Here is a 27,731-nt window from a genome sequence, read left to right on the forward strand (position 1 = left end):
TGTATGTGTGTGTGTGTGTGTGTGCACGCGCGCTCGCGTACATAACCACAGACACATGCACACAGGCATGCACACAGCGTAAGCACAAGCACACTAACACAGGTCACCCATGGGTGTCAGTCCTCAGACACCATCTACTTTGAGTTTTTGAGGCAGGTCTCTCACTGAAAGTTGGAGCTTGCTAATTAGGCTGTTGCTGGCCAGCAAGCCCTGTCTCTGCCTCACAAGTGCTGGGATCACAAGCATACACCACAGTGCCCACTTTCTACACAGGTTCTGGGAACCACTTTAGGTCCTCATGCTTGCATAGTGACCACTATGTCAGCTGAGATATTTCCCAAGCGTGAGGCTTTTAAAAATACATAATTTTGATTTGTGAAGTATAAATATTTTAATATGAATAAAACATTAAATTGAATCTAGTTAAAAATTTAAACAGAATTAAATGTACCAACTGTATGTCAAGGCACCAGTGCAAGTACTCAGTAGTATTTTTGCATAAAGTACTCCCTGTATGAGGGAAATCACTGTGAAAAAGCTTTCTTTAAAAATTGCATATTAAATTACATAGTCACACAACCTATAGAATGCGTTGACAGGTGCCATCTTAAAGACTCAAATGGTTTTCTTTTTTTATTGAAGTAAAATACATAAAACAGAAACATCTCCTTTGTAGGCTATTTCTAAAGAATTAATAGTTTGGGACTGGAGAGATGACCAGTGGATAAAGACAGGCATCTCTTCCAGAGGACCCAGGTTCAATTCCCACCATCCACAGGGCAGCTCACCACTATCTGTAATTTCAGTTCTAGGTGGTCTAATACCTTCACTTACACACATGCAGGCAAAATACCAATGCATGTAAAATTAAACATAAATTAATTAAAAAGAATTAATAGTGCAGTACCATTAAGTGCACTCACTGGTGCTGGGATTGCAAGTGTTACACAAGTGTTCACAAGTGTTACACAACCACTGTCAGTAGCATCATCTTTCCAGCCTGATGCCCCGTGCCTGTTGCATATAGTTCTGCATCACAACCCCAGCGTCAGAACAATGCATCTGGCACACGTGATGGGGAAATGCCATGGAAAGTCCCCATCCACCCTGGAGTATCCTTGCCAGTGTGTTTAGTGGGATTCTACGAGGAAACCATCAGGGAAGGCGTAGATTTAGGATATCCTACAAAGCTTGACTTAGTCTACAAAGATATTAATGGCATGAGGGGTTTTAAATAAACAAAATGCAAAGTAATATATGAAAGAGATGCTGTCAGAGTCCAGACTTAAAAAGGAAAATATCTACGAAGCCGATTTGGAAGGAAGTTGAAGAAAGTACCGTCCGCACTATACATTACACAAAATTATAACAATGTTCATTTTCTTCGGTAAGAGGAAGAGATGCATTTGTGTTTGAGAATGTTTTGCTCTTAAACGTATATACAGGTGAAATGGCATGATATTTCATCTATTTTAAACAATTCTTCCGATAACTAACTAGATCTGTTGTATCTATACAACGCAGAAAGGGAAGCATGAAATAAAAAGTTGGAGAAAACAATGCAAAATAAAACAAGAAAATGAAAATGTTACATGAAAGAAAGGCTTGCAGGTCACTGTGGTGATATTTTTAATAAATACTTTGGCTTTTAATTCATGCTTTTTCTCTTTCACTCATGCACGTTTTAAGTTAGGTTACTGCACGACCCAGATCTTTCCCTGGCTGCTCTGTCTCATTTGGCTTGTGTGAGGTAATTTCCATAAGTCCCCTGAGTTGTATTTTATGGAATTTGATTGTATTGTTCAGTTAGAGCCAGAAGGTTTTAGGTTCTTGTGACAAAATTGATTTTTCAAAAACATTTCTAATAGTCTTCTCTTTCTGTAGACAAGACTGCTACAGTTTTGGATAGTGAGTCATTTTTATACTGTAGAGCAGAGATGCATACTAGGATAGAAAGGAAATCAATAGTTGGTGTCCCCAGCTATTGGCTAGCAGGATATGGTACCCAAATCAACTTGAAGCCTCGCTTGATGCTGTATTAAAATCTCTTTCAGGAGGTGAAATCGACTGTGTGGATAAGGATGGCAACACACCTCTTCATGTGGCTGCAAGATATGGTCACGAGCTTCTGATTAACACCCTGATAACTAGTGGAGCAGACACGGCCAAGTAGGTCACTGGGAAAATGCAGTGGCTTAGCTACCATATGTGGGAGTGCTGGCAAGGGAGGCTGTCTGTCGCCCAGTGCAGGGCGCCCAGTCATCCAGGGTAAGGCGGATCTGTGCCGTTATGCTAAGCACAGATCACATCTGAAATCAAGGAGGGCACTTTAATGACATAGCCCAGGAGGCCCAGTTGGTTTCAGCTGCATCAGACCCAGGTCTATTCTTTCTAGTGTCTCTCTCCCTCCCTCCCTCCCTCCCTCCCTCCCTCCCTCCCTCCCTCCCTCCCTCCCTCTCTCTCTCTCTCTCTCTCTCTCTCTCTCTCTCTCTCTCTCTCGTTTCAGCATCCACTGTCAAAGAGGAAAGATAACCAGGCAAATTCAAATTAATTCAGAGTTTTCGGTCAGTTTTAAAAACAGAGTTCTAGCGTGCAATCGAGTCCATCTGCTACATGGGGGAATGTGAGGGTGTGGCTTGGCTGTGCATTCAATTCCACACAAATGTCGAAAGCATCTCTCTGGGTATGGGGCTGAGTTCTTAGGGGGATTTATGAGCAGTTACCTGACTGCATCTTCAAAGAGCTCATAATTTTTTGTTGTTGTTTTTGTTTTTTTCGAGACAGGGTTTCTCTGTATAGCCCTGGCTGTCCTGGAACTCACTTTGTAGACCAGGCTGGCCTCGAACTCAGGAATCTGCCTGCCTCTGCCTCCCAAGTGCTGGGATTAAAGGTGTGCACCACCACCGCCTGGCAAGAGCTCATAATTTTGTTGGTCTCAAGTCTTACTTATGACGAAGACCCATCAAAGACAATAGATCAGAATTCTAAAAGAAAACAGGCCTTCTGTGACAAACTGCTTGGTGTCTATGTTGTCAAAATTGACAGGAAAAAGAAAACTCAAAACCTCTACAAAGTAGAGGTTTTTGAAAAGGCTTCAAAGAAATGAGACTTGGGCAGATCTGGGAGTTAGGTTGAGCGGGGGTGTGGCTGTGTATGAGGGGTGTGCGAAGGGCTAGAGGAAGGTCTGGCAGAGCAGAAGATGGCAGTGACCCACAGGAGGAGGACAGCAGCAGAAGTGGACAGGCACACCCCTGTGGGGGCTGTGACTCCTCCATTGACCAGAGAGCCACAGTCCCCCCCACCCCCAGTGGCACTGATGGGCTTAGAAACCCAGGCTTGCTGGGCTAGCCTGGGCTCCATTTCTACCTGCTTCACTTTGGAACTGTGTGATTTTTGAGCCTGTTGCTCAATCTCTCTGTGCTTTGAAAAATAGAAGTAATAATGGTACCTATCTATGAGTTTCTTAGGAAGATTAAATGACTTAATTATCAGGAAAGCTCTCTGGTAAGAACTGAATGAGTACAAGCTATTTAAATACACCCAGAAAGTTTATTAAAATGATCATGTTTTTGAAAAGGTCTCTGAACAGTACCCAATGCATAGTAAGCTATCAATAAATGTTAATTATTATTTTATTACCTAATAATATGTAATAGAGACAAATTCAAGAGTACCTTAAATGCTTAAATGCAGAGGTTAGCCTTGAACACAGAGGCTGTGGGTAGCCATAAGTGAATTTTTAGGAGGGAAAACATATGTTAGGAATTCCGTATTTGTCAAATGTATGTATAATTGAAAACCTTGCCAAAGAATAAATCAAAATTAAGATGGTTCATGGTAGCCCTGGTGCGTTCTTTATGAAATTCACCAAGGGTCAGATGTTTTGAAGTGAATTTTAAGGAACATAGAGCTTTGTAGTTACAGTGGTTCACCTTCATTAGTTGTTGTGTTGAACTAGATTCCACTGACTTCCTGGGGCGCTGACCTGATGATGGTGGAGGTCACACAGAGGCGAATGGTTGCACTCTTATGCTTGTAACTGTGGAGCTTGGCAGCTAGCTTTTAAAAGAGTTGGGGAAACTTACTCTTTGGCACTCCCAGAAGACCTGACATTTCCGCAGAAGAAAAACAGGATAGATGTTCAACAGAGCTGGGTGATGAAAGAGAGGCATAAGCAAAGACCTTTCATGAGGAGTAGCTCCTCTCTGAGGACGCAAGCTTATGACCCTGGTGAAGAAAGCCCTAGGGCTGGGTGGCCTGGCTTATGTGAGGGGTTGGGAGGAATGAGGGAGGAATGAAGGAAGAAGAATCTAGAAGGATCTCATATGTCCTGCCAAGGAATTGGATTCTATCTGGAGGCATTCGGAAGCTGTTAAGGAATTATAAATGGGTATAGGATGGGCTGTGTCTAACACCCTGTTTGTGAGTAAGAAAGATCCTCTGATAGCCGTCCAGACCGGAGGCCGTCCAGACTGCAAACACTTGGCAGCCTCTTCCAAGTGTCCTGGGTAGAAAAGATGAGGTTGTGGGCTAAGGATGAGGCAGAGGACCTGCAGAGGGGCTCTGGCTAACAGGGCTGGCTATGTGTGTGTCTCAAGATCAAAGGGAGGGAGTCTACTTTCTGCCAAGCCCTCTGTCTCATTGATTATGCCCTGAGTTCTTTCTGCAGCCATCACAGCAGTTATAGCTCCCGTGGTTACTTAGATAACCGACTGTGACTCCATTGTTGCGTGTCTCTTATCACCCACTGTGCCAGCTCTGAGGTTATATAGGCTCCTGCTCTCAAGAAATATATAATCTATTTGGATACAGATTACATAAACAATGACTATCCTACATGCTAAGTATGTGACTAGAGCAATTAACACTGCCACTGGGATATAAGAACACACACTGGACATAGAATCCTGTCTTATAAGGTCAGGACTGGCTTCTGAGAAGAAACTGGGGTCAACTAAACCTGAGATGAACATCCATTAATTAGGTCATGGGAGTGAGAGAATTTCAGATCCTCAGTGTAAACTTCGTTTCATTATTATTAGTTAAATAATAAGCATTAGCCCAGCTGCAACTTCTTGGATTTTTGAACTTCTTGGATTTTTGACATTACCATATCAGTGAATGTTTTTAAAACTGCAAAAATTATGCACATAGACAATAACATTCATGTAAAGTGCTCAATTTAACAGCAGTATAGTAGCGAGCACCCATGAGTGCTTACCTAGGCTAGGCACTACTCTAAAGGTTACAAGTAACTATCACAGAAATTCCATAGGGTAAGTACCTTGTGGTTAGCTCCATTATTCACACTCACAGAGCCAGTGAGGAGTAGAAACTGAGACCCTCTCCTTGGCCATTTGGGTCTAGAGATCCAGTATACCAACATGAGGTCCATTGCCAGTCTGATAACTTGTGTGGTAGTGACTCAGGCTGTGCAATGCCAAACCACCGTCTCTGTGGGATTGTGGTGGCTGAGCTGCTGGCCCTTGAGGGTTCAGTGTGTATTGCAAGAAGGAAGGTCTGAGCAATGTGGCGGGGGCAACGGGCTCAGCACCCAGTGCAGTGCCCCTTACTCTAACCCATTATGTCATCTTTTGTTTATGCAACGATCTCAGTGTCCTCATCCCTCCCTAGGCTGAGATACAGTTTTTGTCTATTACAGCTAACTTATATCTATCCCATTGGCCTATGACAACTATAATCAAACTATGCTATACAAATAAAGGTAATCTGATGTGCCTATGCCAACACAGAGGTTTGGCATAAACATGATGGGAAAAAAAATGTCATTCAGATGAACCCAAGTATGCTTTAATTCTAGTTTTTAGATTATTTTTAAAAAAGAAAAGATTCTTCCAGAAGGCTTTTTAGATCCCAAAGATATTTGCAGTGACCTTCAAGAGTGTGTTAACAAGTTTAAGAAACATTACAAGAAGCAGCAGTGAAAGTGAAGTGTCAGACAGAGAGACCTGCATGCGCTTGGCTCTCAGGAGGAGTAAAGATGTTCGCTGAGAAGCTAGAATCTCTGTAGATCGGGCAGTGGCCACTCAAGACGAAAACTTGGTAGCCATGTTAGAGTGTTCAAGCTACTCAAAGCACTGATCGCATTTGTTGGCTGCAAATGCAGGAACCAGTCTTAGCATTATCAGTTATACACAGATGCCTGCAATAATAGTTGGAGTGACAGATAGCATTCCTTAAAAGTTTTGATTTAAAAAAAAATGAGAACAATTCAGGTTAAATAATTATAAAATGATTCCATTCTAAGTTAAGAAATGTCTTTGTTTCATGTTTTGTGTGCTTTAGCCCAGCAAGTCTTTCTAATTACCATGTGGTGTAGATATTGTAATTTTCTTTAAGTTCCAGATGATGGAGCCATTATATGATTGCCAATCACCAAGTAGTTAGAAAATAGCAAAGCCAGGACTCAAAGCTTCTGACTCCCTGTCCTTAAACACAGAGTTCTTTACTGCAGAGGGTTAAGAGAAGTTCTACAGTACAGTAGGTATAGGAAGGAGCAAACATGTCCCCTGATACAAGAGGAAAATTAAAAAGACCCCAAGATTCTTCTAGTACAAAAGCCCCTTCACCTCTGATAGCACACCACAGGAACATCTTTCAGACCTCATTTATTTTGGAGTAGCTGAGTAGGAGCAGCCAGCTAACTGCTAAATTAAAAATAGCTAAATACGAATGGCTTCCATTAATTTTATGACTTGCCAAATAAATGCAGCAGTTTAACTAGACTTGGCCTCCTCTTTCCTGTAACTTATGCATTGTTAACTTTAGGGTGATTTGGCATTTTTAGTCTCAGTGCTCTTCAGTGTGTGCCTGAAGTTAAGACCAAGGCTTTTCACCTAACTATGACAGACATGCCCAAATTTTTCTACTAAAGATTTCAAAATTGTTCCTCTATGAACAGTCATATTATAATAAAGTATGTTTTTTTCAAATGTTAAAATCCTTCTACATTATTCAGAGATTCTGAATTCTGCCCTGCTTCCTTGATATATAGTTTGATTTATGAATCAGTGTCACATTCAAGTTCAAATGCCAATAATAATGGCACCTATACTGATGCCATCAAGCACTGCGATAAAATGACTCCTTACTACAGAATAAGATAAAATGTAATGAACAGAATTTTTGCTAGAAAAGTCCAAATCAAAGTAGTTTTATCTCTTTTATCTTTCTAAGTAGCAGTGACAAAGAAAATAATTAGTTAATGTAGAGTGTGATGAATTATTGAAAGTGGAAAGATTGATCAAAAGTATTGGTAATAGGTTAAAAAATAGACTATGTAATTGTTACACTATTGCTTTCTGTTTTATTGCTTTAGTTCCTTGTAGATGCTGCTGTTAATTCTCTAATTCATGCTTGCTCTGTTCTATATAAAATATATTTTGTCATAAAATATATTATTTATATACACAAATATATATGTATTATATACATATATAATTAAAAAATAAATGCTATATATAAACATGTATGTGTATATAGTACCTCCTTATAAGATATATTGAACATTTGTGTGTCTATGCATATATATTATTTGTCTTTATAAAATATGTATATCTACATGTATGCATGTATATGTGAATGTATATATTTAAAAATGAGGTTCATTCAAGGCATCATCAATGCAGTCTTAGCTCAGACACATTCCTTTAGAAACTTAAAAATGTTATAGAAATAGTCTATATATTTTTAAAATTCTATACATTCTTCATATCCTCTTTCAAAAGTCCAGCAATATTTTTAATCATTTATTTTGGCTTAACCTCTCCCAAACAAATCAAAGTATTTTATGATAATAACATTAGCTTCTAAGTTTCCTTTAGTTAGATTTACATTATATCATACTTTTTTAAAAAGTAATATGTTTTATTAAACCAAGTGGGAATGATGTAAACAGTCACATAAATAAGAATCTTTCCTCCCATGCTCTGACTTCTCTCCATGGGCGTCCAGGTCATCAATGGTGCAACTGCCTTTTAGAATTTTGTAATGGGGTGGATAAGTGATGGGAGAGGCAGTTACAAGCAGCTCTCTTGCACGTGATATTGCCCGGAAGACTGGAAAATTACACTCCTTGATGGATGCCAGCTATTGCATACACTGAGCTGGAAATATCCATATATGGAAAGGAAAACTAACAGAAAATGGAAGAAAACACCAACAGAGGCCAACATGGAGGGAGAGATAGAGGCTCATTCATGACACTTGGCCTTTTGCAAAACATGGAAGGAAGACTGAATTATCTGTGGCAAAGTGTCTACTTTCACACATTTACACATGCTAAGTAATAACCTGGGATGGAAAATAAAGTATTTATAACCAAAGCTTAACAAGTTCAAATCATACGTGTTCCTTTATGAACCATGAAATCTGAGAATGGACTGCCTTGTGTCTGAGAATACACCTCGGTAGTTAACGCTGTGGGGGTAGGCAGGAGACTTACAAATCTAGAATATATTATTTGGTTAAAATGAGTTGCTACGTGAAATGTTTATGGGTACATAGCAGGTGCAGATGAAACTGTTAGTTATGAAGCAAATATAGCTTTAGGTCCTTGTTCAGAAAGAGGTGGAGAGGGACGCTCAGAGAAGTATTAACTAAAGGCAGGAGCTGCCTGCCCTTCCAGGATCATCCTAAGGAGGGGCTCCTATGTCAGGCTTAATTAAATCTTTTCCTAGATTCTTTTTGTAACAACTTTTAGGGAAAGCATGCTAGGTTTCTGAACTATGTGCCAGTGATGTGTATGGTATAGTGATGTGGGTTGATATACATCAGCATGGGTCATTAGGAAGATGAACTTTTGCCTACAAAAGGTAAACAGTTACTTTTATCAACATTTTATTTTTAATAATACAACCACCATTAGCTCTTCACAAAACATGGACACATATTAGATCAATAGTAAATATTTATTGAATCAAGAAATAAAATAGGTTGCTTTCTTGACTTGAGAGTTATCTTGCTTAGCATTATTAGCTATGGCAATAAGCATAATATCTTAGGCTAACAACCTGTTGACCAGATAGATAAATGATTAAAAAGAGGGTGGTGGTGGCGCATGCCTGTAATCCCAGAACTTGGGAGGCAGATGCAGGCAGATTTCTGAGTTCGAGGCCAGCCTGGTCTACAGAGTGAGTTCCAGGACAGCTAGGGCTACACAGAGAAATTCTGTGTCAAAAAACTAAATCCAAAAAAAAAAAAAATGATTAAAAGAATGAGTGAATGAACGAATGAGATTTTCAACAACTAAGCTGAAAGAAACAATAGGATAATATATGTTAATATATGTTTAACTCTTCATTTGAATCAGGTTTTTTCAAATATGTGTGTATACATGTGTCCACAATACATATGTACATACATACATATGCACACATCTCTGTGGTTATGGCTTTTAATTGGTTTAGAATCAAGATCATCTTATTTTAAGATAGAAAATGGTTGTATAGTTATTTATTGAATGGAAAAATGACAAAATTACTTCAGGGATCCTTATGGGAGTTTTCAATAGAGGACTTCAAAAGGGTAATCGTTCTTGGGATCTTTTACTGTGAGTGGTTGTTGTTCTCCTCAGGTGTGGGATCCATAGCATGTTCCCCCTCCATTTAGCGGCCCTAAATGCTCACTCTGACTGCTGCAGGAAGTTATTATCATCTGGTAAGTGAACCTGTGTCAGCGATCAGGCCTGATATATCCTGATGAGTCCAGTGGCTTTAGGTGTCTGGTCTCCGTGGCTGGCTGCACACGGCTGTTGTCTTCCCTGACAGAGCGAGGTGGCTCCATGCCTGCCTGCGTCAGACAGCTCCTGGCACTCCCTGGGGTCAACACTGTTTGGATGCCAGTGTTGCTACCTAGAATGAGGGTCTTGGATTTTTCGTGGTTCCGAACTGGGTGTGGGTAATGGCCAGAGCTTACATTTGGGAATCTTAAATTGTGGAAGAAAAAAAAAAATCTTTGAGGCTTAAATTGGTGACTTAACATTTGATACTTTTGAACAAAAGAAAATGGCCTGCTCTTCCAACATTTCAGTCATAGGAAATATCATATTATCATCCAATTCCATGGGTATTGAAACATCATGGGCAGATCCCCTTCCACAAAGGTTTAATTTTTTATATTTTTAATGCGGAGCTGTCTGGAACCAGCCTGCTTTGGAGCTCTGCTGATCTCTCTTATCCCTGCTTCTGCCAATCTCCATATTATTAAGAAGTTCCCATGCTTTCCAAAGTGGTAGAAGCCCGCAGGGTGAAGATTGTTTATGAATTAATTCATTAGCTATCCCAGAGGCCTGTTTCTCCCTCTAAGCACGTTGCCTATGGTGGGTTCTTGTCTCCTTGCTTTTGGCACGCTTAAAAATAATCCCTGCATGAACGTGTTTCCCACATCTTAGACCCATGGGAAGGTTGGGACACACTTAAGGAAATGTCTGGTCCTGCCTGTTAGGATTGTTCCCCTGCCTTCCATGTTTCTCACATGTCTGTCTGCCTGCCCACTGCCCTACTTATCTCAAATTGGTTTCATAAATTTCTATCCTGGGATTGAAAAATGGGGCCGTGGTTCACCGAGGGCTGAATGCAAAAAAAATAAATCCTTTTTGACTTCATGGTGCTTCCTATAAAATCGCCAAGCCTGAGTAGTTACCATTTTGTTTCCATGACAACCTCTTTCTGACTACAATTGCTTGCCTTCTGGTTTTCCTACTAACTGATTTTTCTGTCTCTGCGGTGTTTCTTGTGGTTTAACTAGGACAAAAGTATAGCATAGTGTCCTTGTTTAGTAATGAGCACGTGCTGTCTGCAGGCTTTGAAATAGACACCCCAGATACGTTTGGAAGAACGTGCCTCCACGCCGCTGCTGCAGGAGGGTGAGTACCTCTGAGTGGCGGTGATTTCATGACCTGATGACTTTGTATGTCTTAATCGACATGAATTGCCTGTGAACCAAAGGCAATTTTCCTTGGTAAATGGGGGTCACAATCACTTCTACCAAATATCAAGTGTCACTAGCTCCCATTTCCACATCACTCAGATTTTGTGCTTCCAAAGAAAAATAAACAGTCCATCCTGTGTAGCTCATGGGCCTTGTGTCCCTATCTCCCATTCCCACCCCACCCCCCACTCCACCCCAGCTGCAAGACATCAGGCCATACAACATGGGTATCTGCTTGGCATCTCTTCTACCAAAAGAAATGAATTTGAACTTTGTTCTCAAGTTTTCCCTTCTTTGTTGCCAATTGATAGGTGCTGATTAAGAGGATAAAGAATTAGATCCATTTATGCTCATTTATAGATAGTAATAAAAATGAGCTTTGAAATTATAGAATGATTAAAGGTGAACAAAGGCCAAGGAAATCCTAAAGATAAAATAATAAAATAAAATAAAAGTAATTTAATCCTTGTGTCTTCCCTTGTAGTAGAGAGCTTTGTTTCATCAGCTTTTTTCTTTTGCATATCAATGGTTAGATCAAAGCTCTGATCAATGTATTGTTGATATATGACCATGTATTGACCAGACATAGTATCTCTTAGATGACCTTGTATTGGGAAGGTATTGGTTTTTAGATCAGTTTCTTAATACTTGAGGAATTCTCCATTTATCAAGTGTGTTACCAATGACATTACCTATTTATCAGAGGTGAATGAACCATGAAACGGCAAAGCCCTTATTTCCACGGGTCCCTTCTGGAGTCGTCAACTAAATCTTATATGGAATTACTGTATTCTGCTGAAGTGAGCACAAGTTACTGTATTTTTAAAAAGAAGCTCCGCCCGCCCCCCAAATGAGAGTCATGAGCCACACAGGCTGAACTCACCTGTATCTTTGCTCCTTTTCTATCCCCCATCTCAGTAAGAGAGAGGTGTTGTGTATTCACTGATGTGCTGTACCAATTCATTTGTGCCTTTTAAAATTCATGTATTTTGTGGCTCTTACATCTCGCTCTCTGAGAAGAGCAGCTATGAAGGGTAGATGTAGAAAAGGGAGAGCCCTGCTCAGGCTTATCATTAATAGGACCATTTTTCTTATTTAAATTATAATAAAACAATATGTTCTGGGCCACTTCTTAGCGTTTCAGGTTTAGAATGATGATAGATGGCTGTGCCTAATATGAGACCTGCCCAGAAAGTGGCAGCACAGCATGCTGGGTTTATGTTTGAAATGCCAATCAGAATGAATATTAGCTATGCACCCTTCAACAGGAAAATTCACTTCAGTGGGTCCTTTTCTCTCTGTTGTAAGTGATTTATTGCCTTTGTGAATGACAAAGCTTCTTTGGATGATCACTGTGCTCTGATCTGCTACATTATTTTCAGTGTTGGTCCAGGACATTTATTTACCTGGGTTACAAAGACAGGGAAATGCAGCTGTCGCTTTTCCATTAAGGAGTATCCAGCTGAAATGGTTATTGTGGGGATTTATTATGCTGTGATAAAAGGTAGTGAGCAGCCACTTTGCCTCGTTGTTTAAAGGTGACACGGAGTTATTAGAGGCTGAAGTGGCTTCATAAACTCCTGATGGTTTTGAAAAAGAATTTTAGGATAAATGATGAGGCTATCACCAGAGGACTTAATCATGTAGTAATCATTAAATTCCTTAGTCATTGGGTTGAAAATGTTCCATGAAGCCCTTGCATTTATTGATTTATTAGTTTTGAGAAAGGAAATGTAGATCCTTACATTGCAGCATTCCTGGAATATGTCCAGGTTATTTCTTATTAGTAGAATCTTGGACCTGAGGCTCTCATCCCATAGACTGTGGAAAACAGCTCTTTTTAAAGTATCTTAGTAATTAACCCTGACCATACTAATTATATTTTCCCTGTCTTTCTAGCAATGTAGAATGTATAAAGCTCTTGCAGAGCAGCGGAGCAGATTTTCACAAAAAGGACAAATGTGGGAGGTATGTATTTGGGGCTGACCTACCTCGAGGACCTAAAAAAGAGTATGAAACAGTCCATTGAGAAGTCCTGTTCTCTGTTCTCGTCATCACTGAGATGGTCACCATGGGACAACTGGGGTGACTCCATCCTCAGAAGGCAATCAATCCTTCCTTGTAGGGAAACACCAACAAAGCTGACAAGAAACACAAGTTAAGGACTCTCTCCGCTGCTTTAAAAAAAAAAAGTGCCGACTTGGATATGTTTTAGAAAAACAGCAGAATAGACCAGCTTAACCCACCAAATTTGAAATATGGAGTGGAGAGATGGCTCAGCAATTAAGAGTATGTGCTGCTCTTGCAGAGAACTGAAGTTCAGTTTCTAGCACCCAAGTCTGGTAGCTCACAACTGCCTATAACTCCAGCTCCAGAAATCTAGTAATGCCTTCTGGGACTTTCCCAACTCCCAAACACACAGAGAGAGACACAGAGACATACAGAGAAACAGAGACATTCACACAGACAACACACAGACACACAAAATTAAGAATTTAAAATATGGTCAAAAGAGCTACAGAATTTCTTTTTTGTATTGGGCATTCTGTATTGGGCATTTCATTTTGAGATAAATGTATAATCATTTGCAATATTAAATAAACACAAACCACCACTAGACCATAGAACTTTTCTTACCTTCATAACCCCTTGTGCAGTCAGATTGTTATGATGCCAGCTGATTCATGGACACACACACACACACACACACACACACACACAGAGTCATGTACCAAGTAACAACATTTCACTCAATACTTGACCATATACACCATAGTGGTCCCATATAACTTAGATATGTATTAGCCTATACCATCTAGTTTTTATTCATATAATGACAAAACCACCTAATGCTACACTTCCTAAAACACATCCTGCTTGTCATACATGACTATATGGATGCATGTACATGTGACACATGATATATATAGGTGTGTATATACACATACTCTTTCCCTCTAGCAATTCCTTCTAAGTCCTTACCACTTGCTCCCTAGCTCTTTGATGTTGACTCCTAGCTGCAGATAAAATGAAACTGACTTGTCATTCTTATGGGACTGTCCCTCTGTGTGCCCTACCACCCTGAATACTCTATAACCACACCTTACTAGTGGGGTATAGTCCACTGTAAGTCTCCTGAAAACAAAAACTGTTATTTTCTTTTTTACATTTTCTTCCCTCCCCCACCTCTTCTCTATTCTTCTCCTCTTGTCTGTCCCCACTTTGTGTGTGTGTGTGTGTGTGTGTGTGTGTGTGTATTGCTGTGAATCAAAGCCACAGTATTGCACATGCTAGGCAAGCCCTCTACTACTGAGTTACATCCATAGCCCTTGCATTTAGTTTTGAGACGGGGTCTCACTCCGTAATCTAAGCTGGCCTTGAACTCAGTTTTTCTGCTTCAGCCTCCCCTGTCTTGGAGTCATAGGCTAGTGTCCCTGCATCTAGCTTCCTCTTTGTCCTTAAGCTGCATCAGAGATGCCTAGCCATTTTTCAGTCCAATTAATTAAAAACAATCCAATATGTAAAATAGTATAACTTTATAATTGTAATTCTTCTTTTTGGACTGAAAAGAGAAATCAACCAGTAAAAGAGCCCTAAGTTATCCATAAAATGAAAGAAAAACTTGAAAACTAATAATTTCTGAGCTAAAGTTACTTTATTTTTAGTGTTCTATCTAGTTATTATTCCTGGGATATTTTTCTAGTCATACCAGAAAACAAAAGTGTCAATAATTGAAACTAAAAATGAGTAATATAAGTTGTTTCCTGTTTCTCATGAGAAGAACTGGCTTCTCGAGCAGAAGGGTGGATGTGGCTTGATAGGTAGGAGGGGGGATGTGCACGAGTGAAGGTGAGCTGTGAACGTGGACCCTTGGCATCCAGTTGGCAGTCATTAGTGGATTCAGAATGTGCATAGGTCTGAGAGACACTGTAGAAGAAACTGAGACAGCTCAGGAAAACCTTCAGTTCCAAGCTCAGAAATCCAGCTTTTGCCAATGGGAAAGACTCATGGTTTTAGAACGGGATTGTCATAGGTGGGGATTGGTCCTTTGAAAATTCAAGCAGAAACTAGAAGAAGTTTTATAAGAGTTAAGTGTAGCTGTGCAGCAGCCATGGAGACCTGGGTACCTAAAAGAGGCTGGAAATGAAAAAGGACTGTGGCTGGGGGGTGGGTGGGGGAGAAGGATGAAACCAAGACAGAGTTTCTGATCAAGGCTCAAAGTTTAACAGTCAGTACTGTGTTTATATAGGGGGAGCTCACAGACCCATCCTTTGTTTCAGATGGATTATGTTGCAAAGCAAACTCAGCAGGCAGTCTGCTCCTCTAGGAAATTGACTCCACCTTGGTCTTTAAGGTCCAACTGTGGCGAACACTTAGGGTCTATTTAGCCTGCTCAAGGCTGGGGGAAGGGCACAGTTAAGAATGATCTGTTAAAAAAAATCATTAACATACTCTACTTAATGCAAAATGATGGATTTCATTGTGACATTTTCATACATGCATATAGTACATTCTTTATACACTCCATTGCCCTCTCTTATCCCCCCTGCCTCTCACATACCCCACCCCCACCTTTCCCTAGTAGTCTTTAAGAATGGTCTTAATGAAGATGATCTGGATGGTTCTTCATGGGCCAATCTTGCCATGGACAAGAAATAGCATAGCTCTAACCCGAGGTAGGCACTAGGAATAGAAGGAAAGGACAGTGCCACTGAGGCTGGTCTTGGCAGAAGCCAATGCCTTTGCAGACTCAGCTTTGCTGTCCTCAACCTCCACACACTGAGGGTGGAAGCAAGACGACTTCAGCCAGTGCTTCTGTTAGTGATGAGTCTATTTGCTAGACTGAGTAAACCGTAATAATGACAATGACAGTCACCGTTTGTTTTCCAGGACCCCTCTGCACTATGCAGCTGCAAATTGTCATTTCCACTGTATCAAAGCATTAGTGACCACCGGAGCCAGCGTTAATGAAACAGACGACTGGGGAAGGACAGCTCTGCACTATGCTGCTGCATCAGACATGGATAGAAAGTACAAATAGCCTTGTTTGTGCTTCATCTCGGGTAGAGCTGGGTGGGAGCTGTTATGTTTTCTTTACATTGCCTCCTAGAAACTGCACACAATCTCTCATTCAGAGTGGAGGGTCATCCCTACCCCAGGTTTCCCCATTCTGTCTCTAAGTTTGATTATTATTACACACCATTGCATAACTAACTTCTTCTTGGCTCTTGGGTTCAGTGCCAAGAAGAGCTGTCAAGCCTGGGCTTTCCAGCTCTTCGGAAAGCTGTTGAAATGTATTTGACATGCACAGTAGTTTCCACCGTTATCACGACAATGTTTCATCTGCTAATATATATGTCCTGTGTAAGATGTACCCACTAATGCAGCCTTGGTGATGAGATTAGACACTGTTCTTCCTAACCTGGGCATGAATGCTCTTTCAGCAGCTGCAGAAGACGAATGTCTTATTTTGAATATGTTTGGACTGTAGGTGTCTAGGCATAGAAAGTCTACAACACTGAACCCCACTATAAGGAAGAAGGGTGTGTGGTCCCACAGCTTATGTAGTTCTTAAATTCATAGAAAGATTTTAATGAGTTTGCATGACAGCTGTTGAATCCGTTGCTGTCCCCTGTGGGGCATTTGATTCTGGGTAAGGGGTAATGACTTCTTTTCTAGAACAATGACATCTAAATATTCGATTTTAACCTATAAATAAGCTAAATGTATGTTCTTCCCCTGGGCTATACCACCAACCTTTTCAAATATTTAAGAAGGTGAACCAAATAAGAAATAATCTTATATCATATTTAATGCACATGTTCATATATATGTTCATACATGAGAAATATAAAAGATTTCACAACCATATTTACATTTATTATATGTGATACTTTATATTTTCTATCTGATTTTGATAACTTCAACCTAATTGACTACATTTAGTAATAGGTTGTGATCCAGTATTTAAGAAATATTTATGATGAACCAGAAGAGGTGGCACAATTGTGGAATCTTGGCATTTTGCAAGTGGAAGGAAGGGGATCAGGAATTCAAGTTCATCCTCCGATAGTTTGAGGATAGCCTAAGCTACATGAAATTCTGTCTTAAAGAACAAACAACAAACATATATACATACATGTATATACACGCACATGGCTGGAGAGGTATCTCAGTTGGTAAAATGTTTCCATGAGGGCTGATTTTGCTATCTAGAACCCACATACAGGTACCCAGGCATCTGAGCTGGAGATAAGGTTTATTAATTAAGAGAGCTTGCTGCTCTTTCAGAGGGCCCACGTCCAGTTGGCTCACAATCACATATATCTCCAGCTCTAAGGGATCCTCTCACAGGATGGCATCTCACACATGTGACATTCACTCACACAGAAACACAGATACATGAAAAAATAATAAAAGAATAAACCTTAAGAAATAATTCAGGCAAGATGTCAGCTTGCTGAGCAGTGAAGCTAGCCTGTTAGATGGCTTACAAAACAATGAGCAGAATTGTCTCAAAACACAAGGGGGATGGCTCTCAATAAAGGATGCCCAGAGTTGACCTCTGGCCTCCACATACATGTGTTACCCACACATATACACCCAAATGAATATGCATGGCCCAGTCTGTTGGGGTTTTGTCTAAGCTCCACCCCACACCTACCTGGCAATGGCCAGGTATGCCCCGCCCCAGAGATCTGGCCCACTATAAGAGGGGCTACTTGCCCCTCCTCTTTCTCTTTGCTCTCCGCTCTCCCATACTCTCTCACCTCTCTGCCCCTGGGGCTCTCCCCCCCCCCCACGTGGTCATGGCCGGCCTCCACTCCCTCCACACTCTCTCTCTCTCTCTCTCTCTCTCTCTCTCTCTCTCTCTCTCTCTCTCTACCTCTCTCTCTCTACCACTAACTCCCATCCCCTATTCTGAATAAACTCTATTCTATACCATGTCTGTGTGTGTGTGGTCCCTCAGGGGCAGAGGTGCCCAGGCAAGGGCCCGCCTGGACACCTTCCCCCCACGCCGCCTAGCCACACTCACCTAACCCCCTATACTCCCCCTTTAAGCCCCTTCATCATCCTGCTGCCGAAAGTCCTCCAATGGTGCTCAAAATCCTTCACAGTCTCATTTTGTATTTACAAAAATATTTTTCTAATAAGATGACATACTTGGGGTCTTATAACCACACAGGTTATTAATTGAGCAATGCTACGCACTGGGGAAAGATCAGAGGAAGGAGGGACTAGGGAACAAATATATTTCATGTTTTAAAAGCTAGAAAGGAAATTTTAAATGGAGAGTCATTCTAGGAGATAAAGATCAAGATTCCCTAGAGGATGTGAGATACTGGACTGGCCAGAGAGCACGAGGGTGTGGTAGGGGTGGAGGGACCTGAGCTAAGTCGCTTCATTTTGCTTGGAAAGTTGTAGGGTGCCTGTAGTAAGATAGGCAACTTGATTTTGGTCTTAATCACTGAGAAGTTTTAGGAAAGTGAGATGTTCTTGGTTGGATTCCTTGGGAGAAATTAGATTTCCTGGATGGCCTTGGGGAGAACCAATGTATCCCTTTTGGGTTGGGATAAAATCACTGAGATATAATTGTGCAAAAACTATCAACAAGTTTTTATTAAAAACTTAATTGTGATTTTTTTTTTCTGTCTCCTACTCTAAACAGTAAGATGATCTTAGGAAATGCCCATGACAATTCTGAAGAACTTGAAAGAGCCAGGGAAGTGAAGGAAAAAGACGCTGCACTGTAAGTTTCTTCAATGGGATGCCATATTTTTTGTCTCTCTGGGTTGCTGCATGCAAGCCTTCCTATTGGGGGTTTTGCTTGGAATCTGGAAGAAGGGATGGGCTATGGGCTCACCTTTAACACATCCATCTACCCTACTGTTCTTGTGTGTGGGACTTTTTTCTTTTCTTTTTTTTTTATTAGATACATTCTTTATTTACATTTCAAACATTTGGGCAATAACATCAGTGAGACTTTAGAAACGTAACCTCTGGTCTTAGTAGGAGACACAATCTCGTAGTAAAGGACCTGTCTTCTAGCTCTTGTAATAGTTCTGCTCCCTCTTCTGCAACGTTCCCTGGGCTGTAGGTATGGTGTAGGGGTATTTTGTAGATCTATCAGAGCTGCGTTCCGAGGGAGGGCAAAACCTAGGCTCCTCTGTATAAAGACAAATGTTTATACGTTGCTGCTAGGGATATGCTGGCTTAGGAAACTAGTGGTTGTAGATTCTCCTCAAGTAGGCACGATTTCATGGACCAAATTATTTTATGCAGTAGCATAGCCAGCTCCAAAACTTGAATTCTGACATACTTTGGGTTGTTATTTAATTTGCTGGTGCTGTGATGAATCTGAACATTTCTTTAAGTTGCATGGACTAGAACATCAGTTCTGAGTTGATTGGAGTAAATTCTATTTCCATTCTTCCTTTACTTAGACTTTTATTTCTCAAAGACCCACCAGAGACAGTAGTCTATATCAGGTCCAAATGTCAAAATTAAGGTGACCAGAAACATGGTGTCTTTTAATTACTCTAGTGGAAAATGTGAACTATAAATCAATAATTATTTTTTATTAGATATAGTCTTTATTAACATTTCAAATGATTTCCCCTTTCCTGGATTTCCTCCCCCCTCCCAAAAGTCCCATAAGCCATATTCCCTCCCCCTGTTCCCCAATCAGCCTCCTCCTAATTCCCTGTCCTGGTATTCCCCTACACTGCTGCATCAAGCCTTTCCAGGACCAGGGGTCTCTCCTCCCTTTGATGCCCAACAAGACCATTTGTCTGGAGCCATGGGTGACACCATGTGTACTATCTGGTTAATGTTTTTGTCCCTGGGAGCTCTGGGAGTACTGGGTGGCTCATGTCTTTGTTCCTCCTATGGTGCTGCAAACCCCTTCAGCTCCTTGGGGCCTTTCTCTAGTTCCCCTTTGGGAACCCTGTGCTCAATTCAATGGCTGGCTGAGAGGGTCCCCTGAACTTTTTATAAAATTATATGCTTGCTTTGACTACCACTGAGACAGGTCAGCAGCCTTAAGTCTTAAATATCATATCTGACTCTGTCATGTATCAGATGTCATGGGGACATGCTGTGTTTCCACGTGGGACCTTGGAGTCTACTTTTATGACCTGGGGATAGCCATTTATCAGTTTCTATAAATAAAGGTCTTCAGATCTTGGTGTGAAATTCCCCTCAGACCCTTGACTTACAGATAACCTGCTTTTCATAAACAGCTACCGCTGACCAATTCCACCTCACCTGCCCCTGCCTGGCTTCAGACAGGGGCTTCACTGTTGCAGTGAGAAGTCTGGAGTATTTGCCATTGCTCAGGGGCATCAACACATGGACACTTCTTTGTAGTCCAATCACAAACAAAGCAGAGATCTGTGGCCAGTCGTGAGCCCAACACTTAGCTAGTACAATAACTATCGAATAAATGAGCAAGCAATGAATCAGTCGGTCCACTTTGTGCCCGTCCCCACCCACCCTGGGGACACAGTGCCCTGGCAGTCTGCAGGCTACGGTCCAGAATGTGTGCATTTTCTTCTCAAGTTGCCAGAGGGTTGAATTTTCGTGCCTGGGTGCCATGTTCACTCTAAGGCGTCTTCACTGCCCCTTCTGCTCTCTCCTCATGTCCCTGGGTCTGGGCTATGGACACAGAGGATGGCCCTGGTGTAGGTTACAGGACATATCTGAGTGTTTCGGGGATAGGGACAGACACTGTTGTGAATAAAACATAATGACCAAGTTTCACCTTAATACACCTAGATTTAAAAGGATGATGTTAAAACAAATAGAATTTTAAGTTACCTCAGCAAGCTTTCCTTTCTCCGCTGAATTGCAGGCTTGTCCTGTGAACACCCAGGCTCACTAGGAAGGGGGCAAAATCAGAAACTGCAGCCCTGAGCTCCTTCTTGCAGAATGAGACCACACCCCTGTCTAAGCCAAGGACCTGTTGATTTTGCATCTCAAGTGGATGAACTGCTAGTTAGCCCTGGGAGTAGGAAAGATAAGCCTCACCAGTTGAACACTGGATTCCTTTTTTTTTCCTAAGGAGCTGTGTAGAGAATATCTAAATTCCACCGTGCTTCTGTTGCTGTATCTGTACAGCTGTCATGGAGTTTATGTTCTGGACTAAATAATTTTCTGGGAGGAATTCTTAATATTTTCCAAATTGTAAATTCAGCATATCAATTTTTTTGCAGCCAAGTCAGAGACTGGGGGTTGTGTATCCATAGAATGCTATTCCTCATGAATGATTTATATAAAGAGCTACATTCAGTGTACAATGAGTCATACACAGGATCCTGTCCACGGACATTGAATAACCCAAGTAAAAAAGCACTTCCTTTTAAGGTGTGAAGGACCAAAGATGTCATGAGAGAAGGATTTTAGCAAGAGTTCAACTTACTTAGAAACATTTTATAGATAAGGATGGCAAGTAGATTCTGTTTACAAATTTAGTTTTCTTCAGTTTTGTAGAAATTAAAGAACTAGATTGTCTTTTTAATACTTTTGGCCTTAACCCAAAAGGTAGGTAAATGTAACTTCAAGGTTTATGAATAAACTATAGAAATTTCCCACAGCAAAATCTTATTTAATGGGTAGGCTTGTATTTAGAATCATAAAACCCAGAGAGCCAAGTGTGGTTAGTGATTCATCCTTATAATCCCAGAATTTGGGAGGTAGAGGAAGGAGGGTTAGAAAAGTCAGCTGATGCAAAGTCATCCTCAGTAAGTAGTGAGTTTGAGCCCAGCCTGGGTTACATGAGATTCTGTTTCAAAGAAGTCAAAATTAATAAATCTTGATTAGAGCGGGAAATTAAATCAGCATGGACCTGTTGGGGACACATTTGTCTCATGGTAATGGAAATGATACTGCAACGAGCTAGTTAGTTATTGCCTCTTGTAAAGCAAAGGTTAGATTTCTGGGCATCCCAGGGTGCTGGTGTTCTAGAGCTTGGGGCTCTTTAGGAAAGGTCAAAGCAAACTCCTCTGCCAAGTGCATCTAGCCTTTGACATTGCAAACATGATTTTGTCAATGCAGAAAACACTCAAAATGTTTTAAGTCAGTTCTCTTGCTTCAGGCTACATTTGTAGACCTTGGCTGCAAGTAGACCATGGGCCACACATTGGAGATGCTTGTGGCCCATTTTCTTACTATTTCAGAAAATTACAACTATGCCAGAAAAGGCTTTTGAAATTCATAATTTTGTCTAGTCTATACTCCTGATGGTGAAGCTTAAGTCTTTCCCTTCAAGTGTAATCACTGAATGAATTCATGCTTTTTAAATGGTTGGCCAAACTTTGGGTCTTCTTTCTTTCTTTCTTTCTTTCTTTCTTTCTTTCTTTCTTTCTTTCTTTCTTTCTTTCTTTCTTTCTTTCTTTCTTTCTTTCTTTCTTTCTTTCTTTCTTTCTTTCTTTCTTTCTTTCTTTCTTTCCTTCCTTCCTTCCTTCCTTCCTTCCTTCCTTCTTTCTTTCCTACTTTCTTTCTATCTATCTATCATCTGTCATCTAATTAATTTATTTACATTTCAAGAGTTATCCCCTTACTTGGTTCCCCCCCCCCCCCAAATCCCCATTTCCCTCCTCTCCCTCTGCTTCTATAAGATTGTTCCCACACTGGGGCATCTGTTGAACCTTCATAGGACCAAGGGCCTCTCCTCCAATTGGTGCCTGACAATCCTCTGCTACATATGCAGCCAGAGCCATGTGAACTCCTTGGTTGGTAGCTTAATCCCTGGGAGCTCTGGGTATCTGGTTGGTTGATATTGTTGTTCTTCCTATAGGGTTGCAAATCGCTTCAGGTCCTTCAGTCCTTTCTCAAACTCCTCCATTGGGAACCCCACAGTCAGTGCAATGGTTGGCTGCAAATATCCAACTCTGTATTTGTCAGGCACTAGCAGGGCCTCTCAGGAGACAGCTATATCAGGCTCTTTTCAGCAAGCCTTAATTAGCATCCACAATAGTGTGGAGTTTGGTGACCATCTGGAATGAATCCCCAGGTGGAACAGTCTCTGGATGGCCTTTCCTTCAGTCTCTGCTCTGCACTTGGTCCCCATATTTGATTCCCGTGAGTATTTTGTTCCCCTATCTAAGAAGGACTGAAGCATCAACACTTCAGCCCTCCTTCTTCCTGAACTTCATGTGGTCTGTGAATTGTATCTTGGGTATTCAGAGCTTTGGGGCTAATATCTACTCATCAGTGAATGCATACCATGTGCATTCTTTTGTGATTGGGTTACCTCACTCAGACATATTTTCTAGGTTCATTCATTTCCCTAAGAATTTTAAGAATTCATCCTTTTTAATAGCTGAGTAGTACTTCATTGTGTAAATGTACCACATTTTCTGTATCCATTCCTCTGTTGAAGGACATCGGGGTTCTTTCAAGCTTCTGGCTATTATAAATAAGGCTGTTATAGTGCAGCATGTGTCCTTATTATATTTTGTAGAATCTTTTGGGTATATGCCCAGGAGTGGTATAGCTGGGTCCTCAGGTAATACTATGTCTAATTTTCTGAGGAACTGCCAGACTGATTTCCTGAGTGGTTGTACCAGCTTGCAATCCCACCAACAACAGAGGAGTTTTCCTTTTTCTCCACATCCTCGCCAGCATCTACTGTCATCTTGAGTTTTTGATCTTAGCCATTCTGACTAAGGTGAATCTCAGGGTTGTTTTGATTTACATTTCCCTGATGACTAAAGATGTTGAACATTTCTTTAGGTACTTCTTAGCTCTTCGAATTTCCTTAGTTGAGAATTCTCTGTTTAGCTCTGTTCTCCATTTTTCAATAGGGTTATGTAGTTCTCTGGAGTCTAACGTCATGAGTTCTTTGTATATATTGGATATTAGCTCTCTATCAAATATAGGATTGGTAAAGATCTTTTCCCAGTCTGTTGGTTGCCATTTTGTCCTATTGACAGGGTCCTGTGCCTTACAGAAGGTCCCATTTGTCAATTCTTGATCTTAGAGCATAAGCTCTTGGTCTTCTGTTCAGGAACATTTCCCCTGTGCCCATGTGCTCCAGGTTCTTCCCCACGTTCTCTTCTATTAGATTCAGTGTATTTGGTTTTACGTAGAGGTCCTTGATCCACTTGGGCATGAGCTTTGTACAGGGAGATAAGAATGGATCAATTTGCATTCTTCTACGTGTTGATCACCAGTTGAATTAGCACCATTTGTTGAAAATGCTGTCTTTATCCACTAGATGGTTTTAGCTCCTTTGTCACAGATCAAGTGATCATAGGTGGGTGGAATAATTTCTGGGTCTTCAATTCTATTCCATTGATCTACCTGCCTGTCACTGTACCAATACCATGAAGTTTTTAACATAATTGCTTTGTAGTACAACTTGAGGTCAGGGTTGGTGATCCCCCAGAAGTTCTTTTATTGTTTAGAATAGTTTTTTGCTATCCTGAGTTTTTTGTTATTCCAAATGAATTTGAGAATTGCTCTTTCTAACTCTAGTAAGAATTGAGTTGGGATTTTTATGGGGATTGCATTGAATCTGAAAATTGCTTTTTGGCAAGATGGCCATTTTTACTATATTAATCCTGCCAATCCATGAGCATGGGAGAACTTTTGATCTTCTGAGGTCTTCTTTGATTTCTTTCTTCAGAGACTTGAAGTTCTTGTCATAGAGATCTTTGACTTGTTTAGTTAGAGCCACGCCAAGATACTTTATATTGTATTTTGTTTGTGGCTATTGTGAAGGGTGTCATTTCCCTAATTTCTTTCTCAGCCTGTTTATCCTTTGAGTAGAGGAAGGCTACTGATATGTTTGACTTAATATTATATCCAGCCACTTTAAGTTGTTTATCAGCTGTAGGAGTTCTCTGGTGGAGATTTCGGGGTCACTTAAGTATACTATCATATTATCTGCAAATAGTGATACTTTGACTTCTTCCTTTCGAAATTTGAATCTCCTTGACTTCCTCTGGCTAGGACTTTGAGTACTATAGTCAACAGTACTATAGAGAACAGAGAGAGGGCAACCTTGTCTAATCTCTGATTTTAGTGAGATTGCTTCAAGTTTCTCTACATTTAGTTTGATGTTGACTACTGGTTTGCTGTATATTGCTTTTACTATGTTTATGTATGGTCATTGGATTCCTGATCTTTTCAAGACTTTTAACATGAAGGGGTATTGGATTTTGTCAAATGCTTTTCAACTTCTAATGAAATGACCATGTGTTTTTTTTTTCTTTGAGTTTGTTTATGTAGTGGATTAAATTGGTGGCTTTGCATATGTTGAACCATCCCCTGCATCCCTGGGATGAAGCCTACCTGATCATGGTGAATGATTGTTTTGATGTGTTCTTGGATTCAGTTGGCAAGAATTTTATTGAGTATTTTTGTACCAATATTCATAAGGGAAATTGGTCTGAAATTCTCTTTTCTTGTTGGTTCTTTGTAAAATTTTGGTATCAGTATAACTATGGCTTCATACAACAAATTGAGTAGTGTTCTTTCTGTTTTTATTTTGAAGAGTAGTATAAAGGGTATTGGTGTTAGGTATTCTTTGAAGGACTGATAGAATTCTGCACTAAACCCATCTTGGTCCTGAGCTTCTTCTTTTTTTGGTTGGAGACTTTTAATGGCTACTTCTATTTCATTATGAGTTATGGGATTGTTTAGATGGCTAATATGATCCTTATTTAACTTTGGTATTTGGTAGCTGTCTAGAAAATTGTCCGTTTCATCCAGATTTTCCAGTTGTGTTGAGTATAGGCTTTTATACTGGGATCTGATTTTTTTTAATTTCCTCAGTTTTCATTGTCATATCTCCCTTTTAATTTCTGATTTTGTTAATTTGGATACTGTCTCTGTGCCCTGTGGTTAGTCTGGCAAAGAGTTTATCTATCTTGTTGATTTTCTCAAAGAACCAGCTCCAGGTTTTGTTGATTCTTTGTATAGTTCTTTTTGTTTCTACTTGGTTGATTTCAGTGCTCAGAGCTATGAGTTTTCCTCTTAGCACTGCTTTCATTCTGTCCCATAAGTTTAGGTATGTTGTCCCTTCATTTTCATAAAATTCTAAAAAGTCTTTAATTTCTTTCTTTATTTCTTTCTTGACCCAGTTATTATCGAGTAGGGTGTTGTTTGGCTCCCATGTGTGCATGGTGTTTCTGTTGTTTTTGTTGTTATTGAAGACCAGTCTTAATCTGTAATTATCTGTAGGAGGGATGGGATTATTTCAGTCTCCTTGTATCTGTTGAGGTCTGATTTGTGACTGATTACATGGTCAGTTTTGGAGAAGGTACCATGAGGTGCTGAAAATAAGGAATATTCTTTTGATTTAGGATGAAATGTTCTATAGATATCTGATACATCCATTTGGCCCATAACTTCTGTTAGTTTCAATGTGTCTCTGTTTAGCTTGTGTTTCCTTGATCTGTCCATTGATGGGAGTGGGGTGTTGAAGTCTTCCACTATAATTGTGTGTGGTGCAATGTGTGCTTTGAGCTTTAGTAAAGTTTCTTTTATGAATGAGTGTGCCCTTGCATTTGGAGCATAGATGTTCAGAATTGAGAGTTCTTCTTGGTAGATTTTTCCATTGATGGATATGAAGTGTCTTTCTTATCTTTTTTGAAGACTTTTGGTTGAAAGTTGATTTTATCTGATGTTAGAATGACTAATGGCTACTCCAGCTTGTTTCCTGGAAACATTTACTTGGAAAATTGTTTTCAGCCCTTTACTCTGAGCTGGTGTTTGTCTTTGGCACTGAGGTGCATTTCCTTTATGCAGCAAAATGCTGGGTCCTATTTACATATCTACTCTCTTAGTCTATGTCTTTATATTGGGGAATTGAGACCAGTGGTGTTAGGAGATATTAAGAATAGTAATTGTTGCTTCCTGTTGTTTTTGTTGTTAGAGGTGGAATTATGTTTGCGTGGCTATCATCTTTTGGGTTTGTTGAGAGATTACTTTCTTGTTTTTTCTATGATGTAGTTTCCCTCCTTGTGTTGGCGTTTCCCATCTATTATCCTTTGTAGAGCTGAATTTATAGAAAGATATTATATAAATTTTGTTTTGTCATGGAATACCTTGGTTTCTCAATTGATGGTAATTGAGAATTTTGCTGGGAATAGTAGCCTGGGCTGGCATTTGTGTTCTCTAAGTGTCTGTATGAGATATTCCCAGGATCTTCTAGCATTCATAGTCTCTGGTGAGAAGTCTGGTGTAAGTCTAATAGGTCTGCATTTATATGTTACTTGATCTTTTTTCCATTAATGCTTTTGATATTCTTTGTTTTTTGCATATGGTGTTTTGAGTATTATGTGACAGGAGGAATTTCTGTTCTGGTCTAGTGTATTTGGAGTTCTGTAGGCTTCCTGTATGTGTATATGCATCTCTATCTTTACATTAGGAAAGTCTTCTTCTATAATTTTGTTGAAGATATTTACTGACCCTTTGAGTTGGGAATCTTCACTCTCTTTTATAGCTATTATCCTTAGGTTTGGTCTTCTCATTGTGTCCTGGAGTTCCTAGATGTTTTGGTTAGGAGATTTTTGCATTTTTCTTTTTCTTTTTTTATTTTATTTTTATTTTTTATTCGATATATTTTTTATTTACATTTCAAATGATTTCCCCTTTTCTGTCCCCCCACTCCCTGAAAGTTACATAAGCCCCCTTGCCTCCCCCTGTTCTCCCATCCACCCCTTCCACTTCCCTGTTCTGGTTTTACCCTATACTGCTACACTGAGTCTTTCCAGAACCAGGGGCCACTCCTCCATTCTTCTTGTACCTCATTTGATGTGTGGATTGTTTTG

The 27,731-nt window shown here is 40.2% G+C and overlaps 1 protein-coding gene across 2 annotated transcripts in view; it reads left to right on the forward strand.

Moving 5' to 3' along the window:
- The window catches only part of Ankrd44 (ankyrin repeat domain 44), a 299,425-nt gene that overhangs the window by 187,222 nt on the left and 84,472 nt on the right, over positions 1–27,731 (forward strand). For both annotated transcript variants that reach the window (XM_052193557.1, XM_052193558.1), the window contains exons 10-15: positions 2,055–2,169; positions 9,596–9,678; positions 10,822–10,885; positions 12,850–12,918; positions 15,841–15,981; positions 18,620–18,700. In XM_052193557.1, the coding sequence (XP_052049517.1) occupies positions 2,055–2,169; positions 9,596–9,678; positions 10,822–10,885; positions 12,850–12,918; positions 15,841–15,981; positions 18,620–18,700 (553 nt within the window). The remainder of the gene's footprint in view (positions 1–2,054; positions 2,170–9,595; positions 9,679–10,821; positions 10,886–12,849; positions 12,919–15,840; positions 15,982–18,619; positions 18,701–27,731) is intronic.

Source organism: Apodemus sylvaticus, chromosome 9 (assembly GCF_947179515.1).
Source record: "Apodemus sylvaticus chromosome 9, mApoSyl1.1, whole genome shotgun sequence".
NCBI lineage: Eukaryota > Metazoa > Chordata > Mammalia > Rodentia > Muridae > Apodemus > Apodemus sylvaticus.